The 21590-nt window shown below is 45.7% G+C and overlaps 1 protein-coding gene across 1 annotated transcript in view; it reads right to left on the minus strand.

Annotated features, from left to right (window-relative positions):
- Window positions 1–7725: 7725 nt before the first annotated feature.
- Window positions 7726–21590, minus strand: part of LOC121170387 (breast cancer type 1 susceptibility protein homolog) — a 64713-nt gene continuing 50848 nt past the window's right edge. Inside the window, exons 16-22 of the mRNA XM_041001527.1 lie at window positions 20082–20159; window positions 19574–19614; window positions 16803–16886; window positions 11881–11935; window positions 10356–10429; window positions 10075–10135; window positions 7726–8859 (exon numbers count right to left, since the gene is read on the minus strand). Coding sequence (XP_040857461.1) covers window positions 8735–8859; window positions 10075–10135; window positions 10356–10429; window positions 11881–11935; window positions 16803–16886; window positions 19574–19614; window positions 20082–20159 — 518 coding nt within the window. The 3' untranslated portion in view covers window positions 7726–8734. The remainder of the gene's footprint in view (window positions 8860–10074; window positions 10136–10355; window positions 10430–11880; window positions 11936–16802; window positions 16887–19573; window positions 19615–20081; window positions 20160–21590) is intronic.

Below are 21590 nucleotides of genomic sequence, written 5' to 3' on the forward strand. Positions count from 1 at the left end.
CCATCTGGTCCTGCAGGAGAAGGAGGGGGAGGCTCAGACTTGGCCTTGGCGTTCTGAGTCATGCCTAGCTCTTCTCCCTGCCCTGGCTGTATTTGGTGGTTGTGTTTTTAGAAAGTGGTGAAATTCGTGTCACATGTGATCACCCATTTAAATAAATTATCTGTTTTTGTAGAGCCAGAGAGGAAAGTTCTCATCTTTTGGCTCACTCTACAAATGCCCCGTGGCTGGCAGGAACCCAGTGACAGGAAAGAGGAGCTATCACCTGGCATCATGGTACATTCTCAATGTGGTCCAACCAACACTTGTTGGGATGTAATGCCCCTTTGCCCATTGAGTACCCCACAGCATTCAGGGAGGGGGCAGGGAAGCGGCTGAGGTCCCAGCGACCTGAAGGAATGACAGAGCTGGTGTCGGGGTGGAGAGGAGAAGGACCCAGAGCTGGGCTGCGTGAAGAGGCTCAGCTTCACGGTTGATGCTGGAAGGCTTGACTTTGGGTGGGAGGAAGATGCTGCCTTAGCCAGCATGGCTCTGGGGTCACATCTGTAGGAAGTGATCTCCTGAGCTTCCCAGGGGGAATTCTCCCTGCTATTTCTCTGGCATTTCGTTAGAAACCAGAGGTGGCTCTTGCACAGACCTTGGTTTCCAGGGCTTGCAGAGCCTTGCTGGCCTGGGACTGAGCCCACTAGCAGGCTTCCCTTGCCTCAACACACTCCAGGGGCAGGGGTTCCCAGGGGAAGACCCTGTGCTGAGTTGGTATGCGTGCAAGCTTGTTCCAGAGTCCTGTAGCCTAACAGCTGGGAGGACCTCCTGAACTGTAACTTGCATTTCTCTTGTGCCGTGTACATTACCCTTTGGTGTTAGGTGGGTCTTCAAGAGATGGCGTACATCTGCTTGTTTGCTTATCTATGCTACCTCTGGCTTCATCCCCTCCTATCCCTTGTCTAGGATATTTGGTACTGCTTCAAAAACAAAGCAAAAACAACAACCAAAAGCTCCTTGTGGAATTAACTAGTGCCAAATGCTGCAGCATTGTGGTGAAAAAAGAAAAAGCAAAACAGAACAAAAAAATAAGGCCCAGCCGGTAGCCTAGTGACTAAAGTCCTTGTCTTGCATGCGCCAGGATCCCATATGAGTGCTAGTCTATGTCCTGGCTGTCCCACTTCCCATCCAGCTCCCTGCCTGTGGCCCGGGAAAGCAGTAGAGGACAGCCCAAAGCCTTGGGACCCTGCATCTGTGTGGAAGACCCAGATGAAGCTCTAGGCTCCTGACTTTGGATCGGTGCAGAACTGGCCATTGCGGTCACTTGGGGAGTGAATCATCAGATGGAGGATTTTCCTGTCTCTCCTCCTCTCTGTATATCTGACGTTGCAATTAAAAATAAGATAAATCTTTTTTAAAAAAACTTTAAGACAAACACACAAACTTTACAGTGTCACAATGTTCTCCTCAGCCTTACCCTGTTTGTCCACTGGAGCCCGCACTCCTTCCCAGACACGGCCATTATGAGGGCATGTCCATCTGTGACCTAACAAGAGGGTACTCAGGCTGCGTAGTTGGTTGCCACCAACTCATCGAGTGATATGTGGCAAGGCCTGGGATCTGAGTTTTCTCACAAAGTGGGGTTAGTCATCTTTAGCAAGAAGAGACAGACGCTGGCTGAAGTAGTGCTTTGAGTTTGCAGATTATCGTAATATCATCATTGTGTGCCCAGTAACGATAGCAGCAGTCTCCTTGTCTGCCTTTGAGTGTCCCGCCTGGAGAAGGCCTGGCTGACGGGCAGGGAAGCGGATGTTGTCTGGGTCGGGGTGTGCTGATTAGCCCTGAATGGGAGGCCTCATGATAGGCACAAGAGAATCAAGGAGGAAATCCGTAGGTGTGGGTTTAGAGGAGGAAGCTCAATTTAGATTGCTTATGTTGCTTTTGGAGTAGGTCAGGATCTCACTGGCAGGGAATGAAGCGAACAGCACTCCCCGTGGCAGAATGTGGCTGGTTTCCCAAAAGCTCACAGTGACGGGGTCTGCACTGGGAAAGGCTTCAACTCTGTGAGTTTTTTAGTTCATCCTTTAATTCACTTAGCAAAAACTTACTGGGTGTCACTGTTGCAGTATAGCCTATTAAGCTACATCCTGTGATGTGCCAGCTTGATTTCCTGATGCTGCATTTCCATTCCAGCTTCTGCAGTGCCTGGAAAAGCAGTTGAAGATGATGTAAGCTCTTGGGCCCCTCACCAGAATGAAGCCACTGGCTCCTGGATTTGGCCTGGCTCAGTCTCTCTCTCTCCCTTTCTCTCTATAATGTTGCCTTTCAAATAAATAAAAAAAAAATGCTTTTAGTGCCATAAGGAATTATAGAGAAGATAGTGTACATGCATGAACAACTTGGTTGGCACAAGTATCATAAACAATGTAAAACTTCTGGGGCATCCAAAATTTATAATTTATTTGCTTGAATAACAGAGTGACAGAGATCTTCCATCTGCTGGTTCATTCTCCAAATGCCTGCAACAACTGGGGCCAAGCCAGGCCAAAGCCAGGAGCTGGGAATGCCATTCTCATCTTCCATATGCACTTGGGCTATCACCTGTTCCCCTTCCAAGTGCATTAGCAGGAAGCTGGATCAGAAGTAGAGCAGCTGGGATTTTTTTTTTCAAGATTTATTTTTATTGCAAAACCAGATATACAGAAAGGAGAGACAGATCCTTCACCGATTCACTCCCTGAGTGGCTGCAATGGCCAGAGCTAAGCCAACCCAAAGCCAGAATCCCAGAGCCTCTTCTCGGTCTCCCACACGCAGGTGCAGGATCCCAAGGCTTTGGGCTGACCTCAACTGCTTTCCCAGGCCACAAAGAGGGAGCTGGATGGGAAATGGGGCCACTGGGATTAGAACCAGTGACTATATGGGATCCTGGCATGGTGCAAGGGTAGGACTTTAGCCACCAGGCTACCGGGCCAGGCCCAAGTAGCTGGGATTTAAAGCAGCCCTCCTATATAGGATGCTGGTGTCCCAAGCAATGGCTTACTCACTGCACCACAACATCCACCCCATTTCTGCAGTATTCTAGGTTTGGAATGATTTTTTTCTTCGAAAACCTGAAGGAGAGGGTGGAGAGGCTCGGGTGAGAAGGGTATGGGCCTGTAGAGACTGCAGATCAGAACTTAGCAGGTAGAAGTTTGGTGGCCAAGGTGCCTGAAAAGAAACAGTGCAGATTTTTGGGTTTGGGGTTAGAATGGAAGGTCTGGGGAAGCTGAGTAGGGGAAAGGATAAAAAAACATGGCCTTCTGGGACTCTCCCATCTCACTCCTCCCTGGGCCCTGTGCTCCAGGATTCTAGAATCTCCTGGCTTCCTTTTCCTCTGGCCAAATCCTACCCACCCCACAAGTCCCTTTCCAGGAGACGGTGACTGTTCTAACCGCATAGCCCCCCGACGTGGAATTCTGCAAGGGTCTTACGGTTTTCTTGCTCCCCCACTGGATAGCGAGCACTGAACTCTGAAGGCCAGAGATGCATCTTCTCATACAGGTCTGGGTGCTGGTCTCCCCTGTCACTCACTGCCTCCCAGGAACCTGCTTCAGTTTGGGTTCTGCCTCTTCTTTCTATTGGAAGATCTTGGGCAAGTAACGTGCCCTCTCAAAGCATCCCCTTCCTTATTTGAATGTGGAGAACAGTGCACCTGGGGAACCCAGGCATGTGGCAGTGACAGTCATTAGTGATTGTTACTGCTGTCCTGTGAGCTGGCAGGGCCACACGGCGCACCCACCGAATGGCTGGGTGTCTAGGGTCTGTTCTGCTACCTATGGGTCTGGCTGCCTTCTCCCTCCAGGCCCACACAGGTTCTCTCACAGAGCTGGGCTGTAGCTCACTCTGACACAGTATGGTTTGCTCTTGCCTTGCTTGCCATCAGTCAATAAAGATAAATTACAAAATCATTTGTTTTATTTGTTCTTGTTACCTTGAGGGCTGTCTGAAATTGCCTCGCTCTTGAAAGCTATATTTGCATATCTCTATGCAGGAGTCAAAGGCTGCAGCTGTGGTTACACTGCAATTTAAATATTAATAAAACCTCCTAAACCTTTAGCTGTTTTTTCTTTTTTTTCTTTTTTAAGCAGTCTGGCCCTTCTGCTCCTGGGTTGCTAATATAATCTAATCTTTGTCCTTTGCTTTGTATTTGCTTAAAGGTCCATTTTGGAGTTAACTAAAGCCAGCTGCAGCAACCTTGTAGATAAGAACCACTTACCAGCTCACACACCTTATTTATCCTTAAGAGGCCCAAGATTTACCTCTCCTGGAGACCAAAAAAAAAAAAAAAAAAAAAAAAAAAAGCTGCAGCTAACATTTACACCAATTAGCAGCCCCTTGACACTCGGTGTTCTCAAACTTGAGCCTGACAGAATCACAGGTTGCTGGATTCTGATTCAACACATCCAGGAGCTGCATGTCTAGTAGGCTTGCCTACTCACACTCCACCAGACAATGCCTCCTGTTCCACTAGGTCCCATGTACCCTGCCCTATCACTGAGTCCTGGAGTTGAGGTCTCCAAAGTTTTTAATAAAGATTTATTTATATGTTTGAAAGACAGAGTTAACAGAGAGGCAAGAGGTCTTCCATCTGCTGGTTCATTCCCTAAAAGGTTGCAGTGGCTAGACTGGGCTAGACCAAAGCTAGGAGTTTCCTCTGAGTCTCCTACATGGGTAGAGAGGCTCAAGCACTTAAGCTTTCCTAGGCCATTAGCAGGGAGCTGGAATCAGAAGTGGAGCAGTTGGCACTTGAAGCAGTGCCCCTGTATATGATGCTGGTACTACAGCCACAGGCTTGGCATGCTACGCCATGGCATCAGCCCCGCTCTCCAGATTCCTGCTCTCTGCAGGAGCTGACTGCTAACAGTTCTCTTTTCTATTTGTCCAGATTCAGTTCTTTAATGTTCTCGTTATGGACAAATTTACAGGATGTCTGAGGGTGCCAAGCATCACTGGGGCACGGTGAGGCCTCTGGCTCAGCCATTCTACAGCTGCTGATAAAGGTGCGTCTGCATTCCCTGGGCAGCAGGCCCCATTTTGTCTTGGGTTCCTCTGGGTGGATTTGCACCTCTCCCAACCCTGCATGTCTCTGTGGGCGGCAGTGGGGCTGCCTTTATCTGTTTCTTGCAGCTTACACAGGATACACTCTGGGCAGTTTGGTTCCTTCCGCTCCAACCACCCCAACATTGATTCCTTTCTTTTTCTCCTGCTTTTATAAGCTGATACTTTGTTGATTCCAGTTGCATTTTTTAGGAAGGAGATAATCTGTTTGAGTTCTTCCCCAGGCCTCCTCCCTGTACTTACACCATAATCCTTTCTCCCCCACCCCCTGCAAAAATTCATTTTGTGAAATGAAATAAAGGTAGTAAAGGAAGGAGTGTGCAAGTCTGCTGTATCCATAGAGAGCTCAGAATGTGGGGTGGAAAAATGGGAGGACATCTTAAAATCAGAGGTCAGAGGCCTGGGGCGGTAGCCTAGTGGCTTAAGTCCTCACCTTGCACACACCAGGATCCCATATGAGCCCCAGTTCCTGGCGGCCCACTTCCCATCCAGCTCCCTGCTTGCGGCCTGGGAAAGCAGTCGAGGACTCTGCACCCACTTTGGAAACCTGGAAGAAGCTTCAGGCTCCTGGTTTTGGATCCGCTCACCTCTGGCCATTGCAGCCGCTTGTGGAGTGAACCATCAGATGGAAGATCTTCCTCTCTGTATATGTGACTTTGCAAAAAAAAAAAAAAAAAAAAAATCTTTAAAAAAAAATCAGAGGTCAAAGGAATGAGTGAGTAGATTTACTCCATCATCAGACATAAACCAGAAATTGGGACAAAAAGGATATATATTTGTTGAGATCTTGAGACACAATTGCAAACAACTATTTGAAAGGCAGAGTTACAGAGAGGGAGAGATTTTTCATTTGCTGGTTCATTCCCCAAATGGCCACAAAGGCCAAGGCTGAGCCAGACAGAAGGAACTTCATCCAGGTTTCAAGTGGGTACAATGGGTCCAACCACTTGAGCCATCTTCTGCTGCTTTCTTGGACACTTTGGCAGTGTGCTGGACTGAAAGTGGAGCCACCAGGACTCAAAAACCAGCTCTCATGCAATATCAGCATCGCAGGCAGTGGCTTCAGGCATGCACTGTGCCACAATATCAGCTCCTACAGAAAATCTTTTAGCTCATCTTTACTTTTACCTAGGATTCCCGAAATAGATAGATGTTGTTTTCTACTAACCATTGGTGGCAGGGGTGGGAGGAGTGGGGTGAGGCCTGGCCTCGCTCACCCAGGCCTAGGAAACTGACTAGTCATTGGAAATGAGCTGCTGGGACAGAGGACTGGGTCAGCAGCACTGTGCTTGCTTCCTGCCTGCCTTCATTGCTAACACGGGCACCACTGGCTCCCTGGCCAGCTGACAAGGCTGGCGTGAGCCCAAGAGGCCCTGTTACAGGGAAGGCTGTTAACTGGAAGGCTCTGACTGCTCAAAGATACTGCCATCAGAAGCTGGCAGGTTGGATGGGAGTGGAAGCAGTGGCCATGACCCAATCCCTTAAGTCTCCTTCTATGGGGCTGTTTTTATGGTCTCCCATCATGACCCATAAAGGGAGTATTAGCTGCTCTCCCAAAATTTCCTTAAGGCTTCATCCAAAATCTTCTGTCCTGGGGTTAGTGACCAGTGCAGGTGGCAGCTGTATGATGGGTCAGGAGGACAGGTTCACACACAGCTCCATGCCGTCAGGCAGTAACTATACAAATTGCTGGCAAAATCGCACAAGGAAACTTGAGAGCTTCAGTTCCCATCTTTCAAATGAAGTGACACTTACCCATTGCATTGTACTAGACTTTAATGAAGATGGAGATTAAAAAAAGTAACAATGGCTGTTAGCTCCTTTTCCTCTACTCTTCTCTCAACACTCCCTTGAAAATAGAACAGACCTGAGTCACGTGGCGATTTCAGAGGATTCCAATCCTGGAGCAGTATGAGGCTCAGAACATGCTGCATGGTGCTGTCAATTTCACATGTTAAACAGGGACAGGCAGAATTCCACAGCTCCCCCTGATGGCTGTCCTCTGTCTAAGCACTCCTCTGAAGGGTTGTGGCAGTTATAATTAAGGCTGTGGATCCTTATGATCAGGAGGTTACCCCTGATTTCCTGTTGGGTGCATCTAATTCTGACACCTGAAAAAAACCGAATGCCTGTTGGCAAGGGTTGGAGGGGCTCGGCAGTCAGGGGCTCCCAGGGGAGAAAACTTGAGCACCCTCGCTGCTGCACAGATGGAGACAGGGGCAGGGTGGCGAGGAGCCCAGGGCAGTGGGCTCTGGAGGCTGAGTATGCCTCCCTCCAGCAGCTAGCAAGGAGGCAGTGATCTCTGCCCTACATCTGTGGGGAACAATTGGTCCAAGGATGTGAACACTTGGGAGCAGATATACTCCCGGGGCCTCCAGGAAGGCACACAACCCTTGGCACACCTTGGTTTTAGCCTCACAAAACCTGAAGCAAAGAAACCAGCTGAGCCGTCTCAGACTTCTGAATTACAGAACTGTGAAACAACAAGTCCCTACATTCTAGAACATTTGTTAGGGCAGTAACAGAAAACACAAAAGGTATTGACTGCCTCAGCTGCCCTGGGAAGCCGAACCTGTTTTACCCCCATGGCTGAAGCACAGTGAAGAGGCCGGAAGTGTCTGCAGGTGTCTCAACAACACTCACCTTGGGTGGAAGTATTTGCTGCCTTGTTTATTTGCAGCACCAACAGTTACAGAACAGATTTTGCACAATGAAGGCTGCAATGCCCTTCCACACGGGGGTGCAGGAAAAGTCCCAGTCCATGCAACAGCTATAAACAGTCCTGGATAATGAGTTTATGAAAAACACTTTCTCTTCCTTCAGCAAGCAAAATTATTTATGAAGCTGTTGCAGTTCAGCAACAGGGAGAAAAAGGGAAAAAAATTACCTCAAACAAGGCAACAGCTCCTTTCCTGGTGGGATCTGTCATTTTACAGACATGAAATATTCATATCAGAGACCTTGCATCTTCAGGGGAGTGAGTTACATTCTAGAGCTACAACAATAAACATTTTCTTTATTACCAGTTGGAAGACTGTCTTTGGACGCTGGTGCTTTAAGGTGTTCGGCTGTTTCTGAGCAGTCTTCAGAAAGGAACTTGCCTCTAATTAACCCTCCAGTTTCACGTACATATCCATTACCTGCCTCTCAATTTCCTCCCCATTCCATTCCAACATTTCAGAGCAGTCCAAATTGGACGTCACATCACAGATCCTAAGCACTCTTCTCCCATCGCAGGGTTGAATTCTTGGCCTGAAGGAAACCAAAGCTTTGGCCAGACAGGAAAACCAATCTTGAGAGGCCAAGCCACTCTGTGCCTCCAGCCCCCCACTGCCAGCAGTAGCAGTAGGAGGCAGGTTCATAAATAATGAATCAGCATCTTGCTGAACTGGTGGGGCTTAAATGGTCTTAAATTCTTCTCAGGTGAAAAATTACCACAATTTTGTGTTCATGGCAGATTTCAAAGAGAGATTTGAAGCAGAGAATCTTTAAGGGACCCTTGCATAGCCAGAAGTCCTTTTCAGACTGATGTACATAAAATATTTACGAACAGGGACTGTGGACAGACTGAAGAGTGAGGGGCTGCTGGGGCCTTGAGAGGACACTTCTTCAGCTTTGCCTTGGGGTCCTGCAGCTCCAGGCACGTGGCTGGCTGCACTCAGCAGTGGCTGTGGTGGCGCTGCGGTATCAGGTAAGACTCCAGCTCCTGGCACTGGTAGAGGGCTACGCTGTCCAACACCCACTCTCTGGTCACCACGGGGGCCGCACACATCTGCCCGATGGCTGGGGACGGGGAACACAAGCAGAGTTTAGTGTTAATTTACATTTTCCCAGATGAGGTTCTAAAGCAATCTATTCTGGGGACCCGGTTATATAAATTCTCAGGGTGAATCAGGACGGAGCCAAATGATGGCTCTTGAGCAGTGCTGCAGGGTGCAGGCCCTGACTCAGAACCCCGAGGAGCAGCTGCTGAGGAAGGCCCACAGCCTTTGGCAATGGCTTTAACATGAACTTCAATCTGTTAAAGGAAAAGCCACCGGAGTGAAACAGTATTGCAACTTAATGATGCAGAAAACCACCTCAAGTGAGAAAGGAAAACAGTATAATGAACATGACATTTGTGCAAAATACACATGTGTATATATATATATATATATATATATATAAGTTCCTGAGAGAATTTTACGATTATTTCTAAGTGGTTGGATTACTAGGATTATTTTATTATTTTTGTGGTTTATCTTTATAATGAATATTTATATTTAATACTCCATGGAAAAAGTTATGCATTACTTTCATTACTTTTTAAATTAATAAAATAAATGTCTATATAGCTAAAATGTATGATAGTATAGTATTTTATATGCTTCTTTTTTTGGATAATTTAAAAAATATATTTATTTTTATTGGAAGGTCAGATTTAGAGAGAAGGAGAAACAAAGAGAAAGATCTTCTATTTGCTGATTCACTCCCCGAGTGGCTGAAATGGCTGGAGTCGAGCCTATCTGAAACTAACAGCCAGGAGCTTCCCCTAGGTCTCTCACACAGGTGCAGGGTCCCAAGGCTTTGGGCCGTCCTCGACTACTTTCCCAGGCCTCAAGCAGGGAGCTGGATAGGAAGTAAAGTAGTCAGGACACAAATTGGTGCCCATATGGGATCCTGGAGCATGCAAGGTGAGGACTTTAGCCACTAGGGTACTGTGCTGGGGCCCTTTTGGGTAATTTTTAAGCTAATTTTCATTACTTTGTAAGATTCAACCTGTTTTGTAGATATGAATAAGAAGTTTGGCAAATAAAAACCAACATAACACTAGTTTAGTGGGAACACTCATTACTTTTCCAAACAATGAGAAAATTTAAAAAGGCATTTTTAGCTGTTCATTCATCTGATAGATGTTCAGTTTGCAGAGAATGGCACTTCTCAAGCGCTGCAAAGTGAGTGGCCAACCAAAGCCGCCCACCAGGCTCCCACCACACGTGGGTCCCACAGCCATCTTACCGAGGAAGCCATCGTCCTCTGCCCAGGCATCTGGCTGCACGACCACAACTGGGTGGGAATCCTGCATCCCCTGGAGGGAACAGAGAACAGTCTTTCCTTAGGACATCAAATACTTCTGGTTTCCTTGTCCTTCCTTGCGCCTCTAGTCTTCTGGCCCCGTGTATGGGCAGAAAAGGCTCCTGAGGCTCCCCTGAGGGAATGATGGGACTGATGAGTGCAACCCTGTCCAGCCCCAGGAGAGGATCCTATGTCTCACCCCCGAAAGGGCATCAAACACTCACTGTGCCTACAGTGAATGACGTAGGTTCCTTCACCACAGACGCACCACAGAGCTGCACCATCCACTCCAGTTGATCTAAATGGAACATGAAGACCTGAAATCACCATGGTGATTTGCATACTTAACCTGAGCCTTCTAACCCCATACTCGACTGGGTGGAAGCCAAAAGCAAGACTTTTCAGGATGAGAGTCCCTGCCACTCTGCTCCAAAGGACAGAAGGGTCTGAACTGAGGCCTCCCTTGGCCTGCTACTGATGGGCAGTCACTTCTCCTTTGCAGTCTCTGTAGGACCAACTGCTAGATAAGATCTGACGGTCTTTTAAATCACACTGAATTTTTTTTTTTTGCCATTAAGTTGCTAAATTACTGGCTAAGACACTGTGTGAAAAAAATACCCACCTTCCCTCCTTGCATCCTAATTCTGTGTTGGTCACTGGTAACCACAGCCAGTGGAAGCTCCATCCTGGGTGGTAATTACAGTGAATGTCAGGAGATAGAAAGATAGTTCATTCCGTTAAAAAAAAGGGTGGTGGTGGTGGAGGGGTACGTGCTGAGCTGGATCAGCACCCTAGGGAACAGGGATCAGACAGAAGGGATTGTGGAGATGGCACCATGTCCTCTGGGACATCTCCGTGGGATATCTTCCCTGAAGGCATCCGTGTAAGTTGTTCCTTCCCATCAGCCCACTTCTGGGCACTGCTCCTCTGCCTTACTGTACTGGGGGTGAATCATTCATCCCTTAAGTGATACTTGTTAGACATCTTGGTTTTCATGTCAGCAAAGTGCCAATTCACTGTGAGGAATCTGTTTGAGCCACACCGGGAAATGTCATGAAAGTCCGTCAACCACCATTCAGGAAGACAGAAGCAAAATGACATTGTCAGGCTGCCTGGCTGCCATTCAAATCTGTGAGCAGATGCTAAGGCCTTCCTTTGAGGAGCACTCCCAGTGCCTGGGGCAGGAATGACACAGCTGCAAAGGGGAACACCCCAGGGCTTTGGTGCTGCTGCACACCTCCCAGAGCTGAGCCCTGCAGCCAGCCTAAACACAAAATCGCAGTCAATGTCAAAGTTAACTAGAAAATGTTCACCAGGAGTCCCTCCCTGCTCTGAGCCTGAGAGCTCCAGACCTTGGGGCTTAGGCTGCTGCATCTTCTTTCTGTTATAAGATGGATCAGGAAGAGATAAAGTGCTTTCTCCAGGTTTCCAGAACCTAAGAAACAATCTCCCTAATTAATTATCCCTGCTATCTTGGGATAGGAGCTCTACCCTGTCTGAGTTGAGAACATATTGAGTCCTGGAGCTCAACTTGTCACCACCCTCATGCTCATGAGGAGCGGCACAATCCAGCCTTTTGCCAGAGGGTAACCTTTAGGTGCTACTCTGGAGAAGTGAGGAATAGCGTCTGGAATAAAATCTTGCAAAATCCCATCCATCTGAGGAAGCTCCATAAGCGGATCTCCCTATTAACATCCCACTATGTGATAGACAGTGGGTCTGGAACCCTGAAATTCCCTTGGCCCTTACCTGTGGGCATGTTGGTAAAGGGCCCGTAGCAACAGATTTCGAAGCCCTTGAAGATCTAGAGGGGTGGGAGAGAAAAGGCATTGGGAATAGAAAAATAAACATGAGTTATAAGACTTTCACAAAACATATAAAAAAATTCTCCAGAAGCAGTAACTTTTACCACTTGAAAACTTCCATCACTTCCCAGAGACAGAACATGGCTGCTTTTCAGAGGTGCTCCATACTCGGCAGTCGTGTTATCCAAAGGCTGAGGACCCTACTTCGTTCCCCCAGCCAGGCCCCGGCTCTTTTCTGAGGACTTGGTGAGTGATTTTATTTCTTTAGGTACCAGAGGGAGGAAAAGACAAAACAAAACAACAAAAAACTCCTGGTCCTTACTTTGTGTACATGAACCATCTTTCCTTTTTCTCTTTTCCCTCTGGTCCTCCCAACACCTTATCCTTCCTTCACACTGTTCCAAGAATAGTCATTGCATCTTTGGGCACTTAAGCAGTTTGTATTCTACAAGGGAAACCTGGTTTGGCTCTGCGCACTGAGCGGATCCCAGGGTCTGGTGTCCTGAAGAAATCAAATCACATGGCACCTCTTAGAGGCCTTTTCCATCCACAGTGCCCAGCAGCGATGTGCCAGCGAACTCTCTGTGATGGTGGAAATGTTCTGTATCTACACTAATACATAGCCAAGAGACATGTGTTCTTGTACACTTGACAATGCAGTTAGGGCGAGAAATTGAATCACATAATTGAAATATCTTAAAAAGAGGATTTGAAAGGTAAAGCAACAGGGAATGAGATATTTTATCCAAGTGAACAAGTGAACACTTGGGTGAACAAGTGAACACAGGCTCTGCCTGCCTCTCTGAAATAGAAAAAAAACCTAAATTTATGCCAACTGGATTGGGATATTTTAATATCATTTTGAGTTACTTTTAAGCTCTGGATCTTTCTTTCTTACTATTCCACTAAAGAGAAAACTGTCTACCTAGAATTCACCTAGTTTCAAAAGAGACCGGGCCAGAGAACACCAGGAAGCTAAAACCAGGAATGGTCGCTTAAGCAATATTATTCCCAATCATGTTTAGCCAGAAGAAATGAAAGGACAGCTAGACAAGTCTGCTTCTGCTTACAGCGACAACTGCTACCTGTGACTTTCTCACTACCTGAAAGTGGATGCTAAAAATCCAACTTGTGGATAGGACCTCAGTGCTTGCCATACAGGCAGCCAGTTGCAGTTACCAGCTGCCATAAGGCAGAGATCAGAAACTGTGACATCCAGACTGACAAGAATGAGGGTCTTTGGTCATGAGATAAGTCCCCTCCACCTGAAGATCTTTTATTTTTTGAAAGGCAGATTTAAAGAGAGGAGGATATAAAGAGAGACAGTTCTTCCATCCTCTGCTTCACTCCACATATGGCCACAGTGACCAGGAATGAGCCAGGTCAAAGCCAGAAACTGGAGCTTCCGAGTCTCTCCCATGGGGGCAGGGGCCCAAACACTTGGGCCATTTTCTGCTCCTTTCCCAGCAGCATTAAAGGGAGGTGGATTGGAAGTGAAGCAGCCAAGATTCAAACAGCGAGCACCCTTATTAAGGGCTGGAGAATCACAGGTAGAGGCTTAGTCTATAATAACACGACACTGGCCTCCAAGACAAGGTTGAGGTTTCACTTCTACAAACACATTTTTTCTTCCAGAGCAAATTCTATGGTGTTATTTCTTTCACTCTTTTTTTTCTTTCCTAAAGAAATCCTACATGACTTTTATTCAGCTCCATCATAAGTTCAGAGTTTGCCCCATTTGCTTCATAATTTTTTAAAATTGTTTTTATTGGAAAGGCAGATATACAGAGAGAAGGAAAAACAGAGAGGAAGATCTTCCATCCACTGATTCATCAAGTGGCCACAACCGCTGGAGCTGAGCCAATCTGAGGTCAGGAGCCAGGAACTTCTTCTGGGTCTCCTATGCGGATGCAGAATCCCTAGGCTTTGCGCCGTCCTCTACTGCTTTCCCAGGCTACAATAAGGGAGCTGGATGGGAAGCAGGGCCAATGGGACACAAGCCAGCACCCATATGGGATACTGGTGCATTTAAGGCAAATACTTTGGCCATGGGGCTACTGTGCTGAGCGCTCATCATTTTCTTTAAAAGATTTATTTGAAAGACTTACTCAAAGGGAGAGAGACAGAAAGAGATCTTCCACCTTCTAGGTCACTTCCCAGATGGTGGCAATGACCAGGGCTGGACAGAGCTGAAGCCAGAGCCCACAGCTTTTTCTGGGTGTCATATGGGTGGTAGGGACCTAAGCATTTGAACTATGTTCCACAGCCTTTTCCAGGCCATTACCTGGGAGCTGGCTAGAGCTGGGACAGCTGGAACATGCACTGATACCCATATGGGATGCAACATCACAAACAGTGGCTTCATCTACTACATCAAGACACCAGGGCCCCATGGGAACATTTAGGATCTTCAAAATGTCATTGCTTTTATCAGGCACTTTGCCTCATTACAATACTGAAAGCACAGGTGGGTGGGTAGGTGGAACCAAAAAATCCCAAAGCACTAGAATTCCCTTTGAAAAGGGGAGCAATCTGGGGTTGCTTCTATCTTGTATGCAGCGGAGTAAAAGCTGCTTCCACGGAGCTCCCCTGGTGAAGGCAGGAATGAAATAGGGCACACAGCTTTTCTCGCCATCTGGAACAGTTATTGGATAGGCTCAGAGGGCAAGGCTGGACTGACACTAAGGGTTCAGAACTCTGGACTTGATTTGTAATCATCTCCAAAACCACCTCTGGTGGTTCCCTCTAAGGCTTCAGTAGAGACAGCTGTTCTGTAAGCATATTCTGAAAACACCCAGCAGTGCACTTAGAAAAGGGAGAAAAAAACCAGACTTGGAGCATAAGCATTTGGTCAGTAACCTGAGAAAGCAACCAGCTCCCCTCAACAAGCAGGGGGAACTCTGGGATAGCTTTAACCACTGAGAGGAGGTTCTGGCGACATCATCTTCTACCTATGATATGGGGAAAGTCATGGAGTTTTTTGGGATCACTTGCAAAGCTAGCAAACTAATCAAATTTTCTCCAATGTGATGCATTCTGTAATCCTTCCAGAAAACATGACACTTTCATTCAGACTTGGGGGTGGGATTTTGGTGCAGTAGTTATGACAGCTCTGCTCCCCGTCCAGCTGCCTGCTAATGCAGATCTGGGAGAGAGCGGAGGACGGCTCTGGTACCTGGGTCCCTGCCATCCACACAGGAGACCCAGACTGAGTGATGGATGTCTGGCTTCAGTGTGGCCCAGCCCTGGCTGCTACAGGCCTTTGGGGGAATGAACAAGTAGCTAGATGACAGGTCTCTCTCTTCTCCTTTGCTGCCTTTGACATAAAATCAAAATAAATAAAATAGAGATTAGATTTGGAACTATACTGCTTGGATTCAACTTCTAGTTCTATCACAAACTGTGATTCTGGGCAATCTGTCTGTATCTCAATTTTCTCATCTGTGTAACAGGCGTAATTACAGTAAACCGCATAGGGTGGTTATGAAACTGTCAATCACGTCAAGGATGGTTGAGTGCTTAAAGTAGTCCCTGGCGTGTAGCGAACATTAGATAAATAGCAGCCGCTATTGATTATTATCATGTTACTTCAGAGACAGACACCGGGGGAAAGAGCAAGGCTTGTAAACATTCACATCTGTTTAAAATCCCAGCTCTGGCAGGGGTGCTTGGCAGTGTCTCAGTTTGCCACTTGAGTGTGCCGGGTTCAAATCCCAGCTACTGTGCTTCCAGATTTCCAGATTTCTGCTAATATGCGCCAACACAAAGCATGACATGACTGAGGTGACTGGGTACCCATACCACATGGGAGACCCAGATTAAGTTCTCAGCTCCTGGATCAGCCTATTCCAGCTGTGGTTGTTATAGGAATTGCAGGAGTGAACCAGTGGATTAGAGAGCTTTGTTTCAAATAAATAAACATAATTAAAAATCCTAGCTCTGGGCCTGGTATGGTAGCCCAGTGGCTAAAATCCCTCACCTTGCAGATACCAGGATGCCATATGGGCACTGGTTCACATTCTACCACTCCATTTCCCATCCAGCTCCCTGCTTGTGGCCTGGGAAAGCAGTAGAGGATGGCCCAAAGCCTTGGGACCCTGCACCCACATCTGACGCCCAGAGGAAGTTCCTGGCTCCAGATCAGCTCAGCTCCAGCCGTTACAACCACGTGGAGAAGGAATCAGTGGATGGAAGATCTTCTCTGTCTGTCCTCCTCTCTGTATATCTGACTTTCCAATAAAGAATAAATGAATCTGAGCCCAGTGCAATGGCCTAGCAGCTAAAGTCCTCACCTAGACGTGCCAGGATCTCATATGGGCGCCAGTTCGAATCCCAGCAGCTACACTTCCCATCCAGCTCCCTGTTGTGGCCTTGGAAAGCCAGTCGAGGAAGATCTTCCTGTTTCTCCTCCTATCTATATCTGCGTTCCCAATGAAAATAAATAAATCTTATATAAAAAAAAGTCTTTCCTGTAGCCCTTGACCCTTTGAGCCTTAATTAACTATGTATAGATCATTTAAAAAGAAAAAAAAAATAAGAAAAAAGAAACCTGAGAAAATAAAAACAACAAATAATTCTTTAAAAAAAATCCTATCTCTGTCACTGATCACCTGACACCTGTACTCCAGAGCAGGCTCTAAATTATACACCTTCTCTAAACCTCCAAGTTCTCTCGTAGACACTATTTACGTACCTGGTTAGGCTGGGAGCAACAGGAAACAATGATCCTAAACCCCTCTGCAAACACGCCTAGGTCATGCTGAGTGCGCATGCAGTGTTGGATGAAAGTTGGAGACCATCTCTGGGAATGGGGCTGGGATACAAAATGGTGTTTGTTTTTTCCCAACAGGAAAAGGGGAATCTCACCTTTCTGTCCCGGGATTCTCTCGCTCGCTTTGGACCTTGGTGGTTTCTTCCATTGATTACATCTCCTCTGACCTCAAAGCCATGCTGAAAGAAAGCCAAAGAGAAGCCTCCTTCAGTGGAAATGGAACAGACACATTGTATTTAAGGTATTTAGAATCACCAGAGTTTTGATCAAAAATAAATAAAATCATTCTTTTTTGCCGGGCTGGGTGAAATGAGCGGATCTGAAATCAATTTGCTTGAGTACATCTTTGTGTGTAGAAACTAACAGCCAGCTCTTCTCACTGGGGCTTCCTGTATTTTAATTTCTTTATTTTTTGTTAAGATTTACTTATTTCTTATTGGAAAGTCAGATATATTGAGAGGAGAGACAGAGAGGAAGATCTTCGTCTGTTGATTCACTCTCCATGTGGCCGCAATGGCCAGAGCTGAGCTGATCTGGAGCTAGGAGCTTCTTCCAGGTCTCCCTTGTGGGTGCAGGGTCCCAAGGCTTTGTGCCACCCTCAACTGCTTTCCCAGGCCACAGGCAGGGAGCTGGATGGGAACTGGAGCTGCCAGGATAAGAACTGGTGCCCATATAGGAATTAGAACCTGTGCCCAAATGGGATCCTGGCATGTGCTAGGCGAGGACTGTAGTCGCTAGGCTATTGTGCTAGGCCCTTTATTTTAATTTCAAACATCTATCTCCTCTCAAAACATTCACTTAGCATTTAGATTGAACTGCTAAGCTTATGCTGTTATAGAGATAACCAGAGAATTCCTGGATCTCTTAAATGAATTGTATATTACCATCCAAAGAAATAAGAGCTTTTTTGGCTTTCCATTGAGATATTCACAAAGTTAATGAAGCCAAATGACAAAATATACATTTAATTCACTGAAGAAAGTTTTCAGAATTACTATTTTTTTTTGACTGAAGGACAGAGAATCAAGAATAATGGAACTGGGGAGGAAAAAGTTTTCAGGAGCAATCAGGAAGAATGCTTAGAAATAATTCTGTGAAACTTCGATAAACAGAGAAGACTGCATGTGCTACCAAGAGTAAGAAAAGAAAAATTAAAAGCAATCATGTAATCACAGCCTACAACTAAAATGAAAAAAACACCTCAAACATTTTCTATTGATAAGGTTATCACTTATTTGAGGATGACTTTCCCATTTATTGTACTGAATGCACGCCTGGGCTTCACGTGTCCCACTTTCTACTTCACCTCTCTTACCCAGGTATTTGGCATAAATTTCAAAATTTCCTCATCTAACAGGTCTGGAGTCTGTTGCACCCCATCAGTTCCTTCCCCGTCTTCTCATCTCACTTCCTGTTACCCACACACACCCGTGTTCAGCCCAAAGTCCAAACAGAATCACCTCTTGGTCTTCTCTTTCCTTCAGCCTCCACCTGTAATCCATTACCAAGTCCCATTTCCCAAAACTCCTGAGCCATCATCTGCCTATAATTTTTAACACCTTAATGACTATGAGAATAAAATTTGAATTCATTGCCAGAGCTCACACCAACTCCTTCCTGATCTGGCTTTTGTCCATGACTTTCTTCCACCTCTTGTCTCAGCCCTAATCCCTGCATGTGATTCACCAATCACCAGTCTCCAGCTTCACTGGTCTGTTTTTCTTTAATAAGCCAGCTCTGTCCTCCCTCGAGACCTTCTTGCTTGCTGTCATTCCTTCGTTTTGTCATTTCGATTTCAGATCAGTCTTTGCACAAAGGTCTTCCTTGCTCTCCTCAACTACTCAGTCTTAGTTCCCAGACATTTGTTAACCTGTTTTACATGTTTTTTTCATAGTATTTATTGATGTCTTAAATTTATGTTTATTTTTTGTGTGTATCTCTACCAGAATCCTACCGTAGCTGGGATTTGGTCAGTGTTGTTTATTGTACTGTCATTTCTTTTTTTAAAGATTTATTTATTTTTACTGGAAAGGCGGATATAAAGAGGAAGACTGATGGTTCACTCCCCAAGAGACCGCAACAGCTGGAGCTGAGCTAGGAGTTCCTCCGGGTCTCCTATGCGGGTGCAGGGTCCCAAAGCTTTGGGCCGTCCTCAACTGCTTTCCCAGGCCACAAGCAGAGAGCTGGATGGGAAGCAGGATTGCCGGGATTAGAACCGGCGACCATATGGGATCCCAGCGTGTGCAAGGTGACGACTTAAACCACTACAGTATTGTGCAGGGCCTGTGTACTGTCATATTTCTAAGGCCTGGAAAAAAACAGGCTCCTCCAAACAGTCACTAAATGAAAGTTCAAACCAACAAAATGCCATTTAATTATTTACAAATACACACTGAAAGGTTGCTAATTTTATTTTGTCTACCTCTTGCTTCCAGCAGCTCTTAGATGGCTGTTCTAAAATTATTCCTCCTCCTACACTCTGTCTTATTTACCTCTCACTGTTCTCAGCATCATAAAGAGCAACATCTCTCAAGAAATCTGATTTCTAAACAGATACATTTGTATGTTGATATGCAGGACTTTTCTTCCAGCAACAGTGAACAGTTTTTCAGAAGATGCACATATGTATCTTCTCTCCAGCAATCTTTCCTCTGCTTGGTAAGTTCCTTTCCTTCACCTCCAGGAAAGGACTCTTTTGAAATCTGGAACAAGTTAATAATGACAGAGAATGTCTTGATAATCTCCAGACTCAAGGAAAATTCGGGGAGAGTGGTTTATCGAGGAAAGGAAGTTGGTAAGTTTTGTTTTTGACTAGTTGTCTCAGTGGCATCAAGTGTCTGATTAGTTAGCAAGATCAAGTACCCACCTCATGCAGCATCTTTCTTTCTTTCATAGACTGGATCACCCCTGAAGAGACCGCAGAAAAAACAGGTCACAAAGAGCAGAAGCACAAGCACTTTTTAAGGAAATAGAGCTCAAAAGTGTGGGAAGAATTGGTAACTCTTCTCCCTCTAAAGCCACAGTTCTTTAATACAGCTGTGGCAGAGATTCAATGCTTAATTTAAACATTATAAAATTGTTGACTGTACACATATTTCTGCTCACTATTAAGCAATCTCTTAGTTCATATGCTAACATTGCTAGGAGCAGATTAGGTCCTATTAGTTATAAAAGAAATCCATTTCCCCAACATCACCAGCTTATCTGAACAAAGTGATGTGCAGGAACGATAAAGCTAGCTTTGTGGCACCATTAAAGACCTTTTGGTAATTCAGAATCGGCAACAGCAAAAACCTTACGTGTTAAAATGTTAGGTGCAAGAACGTAATTCAGAAGTGTTAAAGGGAGAAGGGAAGAAACTGTATTGTACTTACAGAAATAGCTAACTATCCATTTTCCTCCTGCAATTCCCAGAAAATATTTCAGTGTCCGTTCACACACAAATTCAGCATCTGCAGAATGAAAAACATCCAAAGGATTTAAAGAAGAAAACAGCATCAGGAAGTGCTCCTCTGAGAACCTAAATAGCTGCAGCTCTTTTTGCTCTCAAGATCAATCTGGGTGGATGACTCTGACACCCCTGGTGATAAAAATCAGAGGCCAGAAGCACCACTAATTATAACCAGCAGGTGCAGGTCTCTGGAAGCCTGGAAGAGGCACACATAAACTTAAGATCAGATGAAATGCCTGCCCCATCTTCCCGATGCCAACCCAAGCAAAGGTTTCCATTGTCATGCTCAAGGATTTATCAATGGCAGTTACATAGATGAACAAGGATGGAGAAGATTTACCCTACTGGATTTTTGAACCACGAAGGAGAAGCAAATAACGTTGTGGAAATCCTAAATCTGCAATGTCAGTTAATGTGACCAATGTTCATCTCCAGAAATTCTAAGCCCACAACACTCTTGAGAGGGACAGGAAAAATACAAAGTATTTTCATAGATTTTCTTTCTGATATGTTACTTTAGAAAGCAGTAGCTGAAGGATCACTTGTGTTGTGTTTCCTAGTGTTTCAAAGACTCTTTGAAGGACTAAGCACACAGAGACAGGGCTATGTAGCTTTAAATAGGAGAAATGTATTCCACTTAATCCTAAACACAGCGGGCCACCTGCAAGCAGCAGCAGCGGCCGTTCTCTGCTAGAATTTCTCATAATTTTTGAAGTTTTCTGTTTAACTGTTGCCAAAAGCAGATTTAATAACATGCTTTAAAGTTTCTTTTTCCTCCTTTCCAGTTCAAAAGCAGCGAATGTTGTATTGGCTTTGAGTTAAAGACCGAACTACTTTGGACTTAATTTGCATTTTAAAACTTTCTTTTCACCTTTCACCAGCTTTGACCCAAACCTACAACTAGAGCTTTATATCAAATATTAATGATATTTGCCTGTAAATCAGTAACCAGTTTGTGGTTCCTTGTCCTGACACCTGGTTGCAATGAGTCCCACTGTCTGGCCCCAGGACAGGACAGACGCCTCAGGCTTCAGAGGTTTGAACAGAGTAAGCATCAGGGGCCTGGAGCCTCTGAGGGAGCACCTGCAGCTCCATGCACAGGAACATCCTGACAGCGGCCTAGCAGGTTCAGAGAACCCCTGTCAGAATGGTTTTAGAGTAGAGCCATAATAAGCATCTGCTGCACCCTCCAATGCCATGGTCCTTGTGCACATGCAACTATGCTTCCAGGTACCACTTCCTCAGCGCTCTGAAGACAGTTATCTTCTTTAACATCTTTGAATGCCTTCCTTCTTTTCCTCTTCAATAGCACTGACTTCCTTTCCCCATCTTTGCTGGTATACATTCTCGTTTGTCAGTGATTGTCCTAACCCATGAGGTACAACCAAACTATATTTAGGGACACCTATAAAGACTTAAACTAAGCAATAAA

This window comes from Ochotona curzoniae, unplaced genomic scaffold (genome assembly GCF_017591425.1).
Source record: "Ochotona curzoniae isolate NIBS_2020 unplaced genomic scaffold, NIBS_Ocur_1.0 scaffold_2453, whole genome shotgun sequence".
NCBI lineage: Eukaryota > Metazoa > Chordata > Mammalia > Lagomorpha > Ochotonidae > Ochotona > Ochotona curzoniae.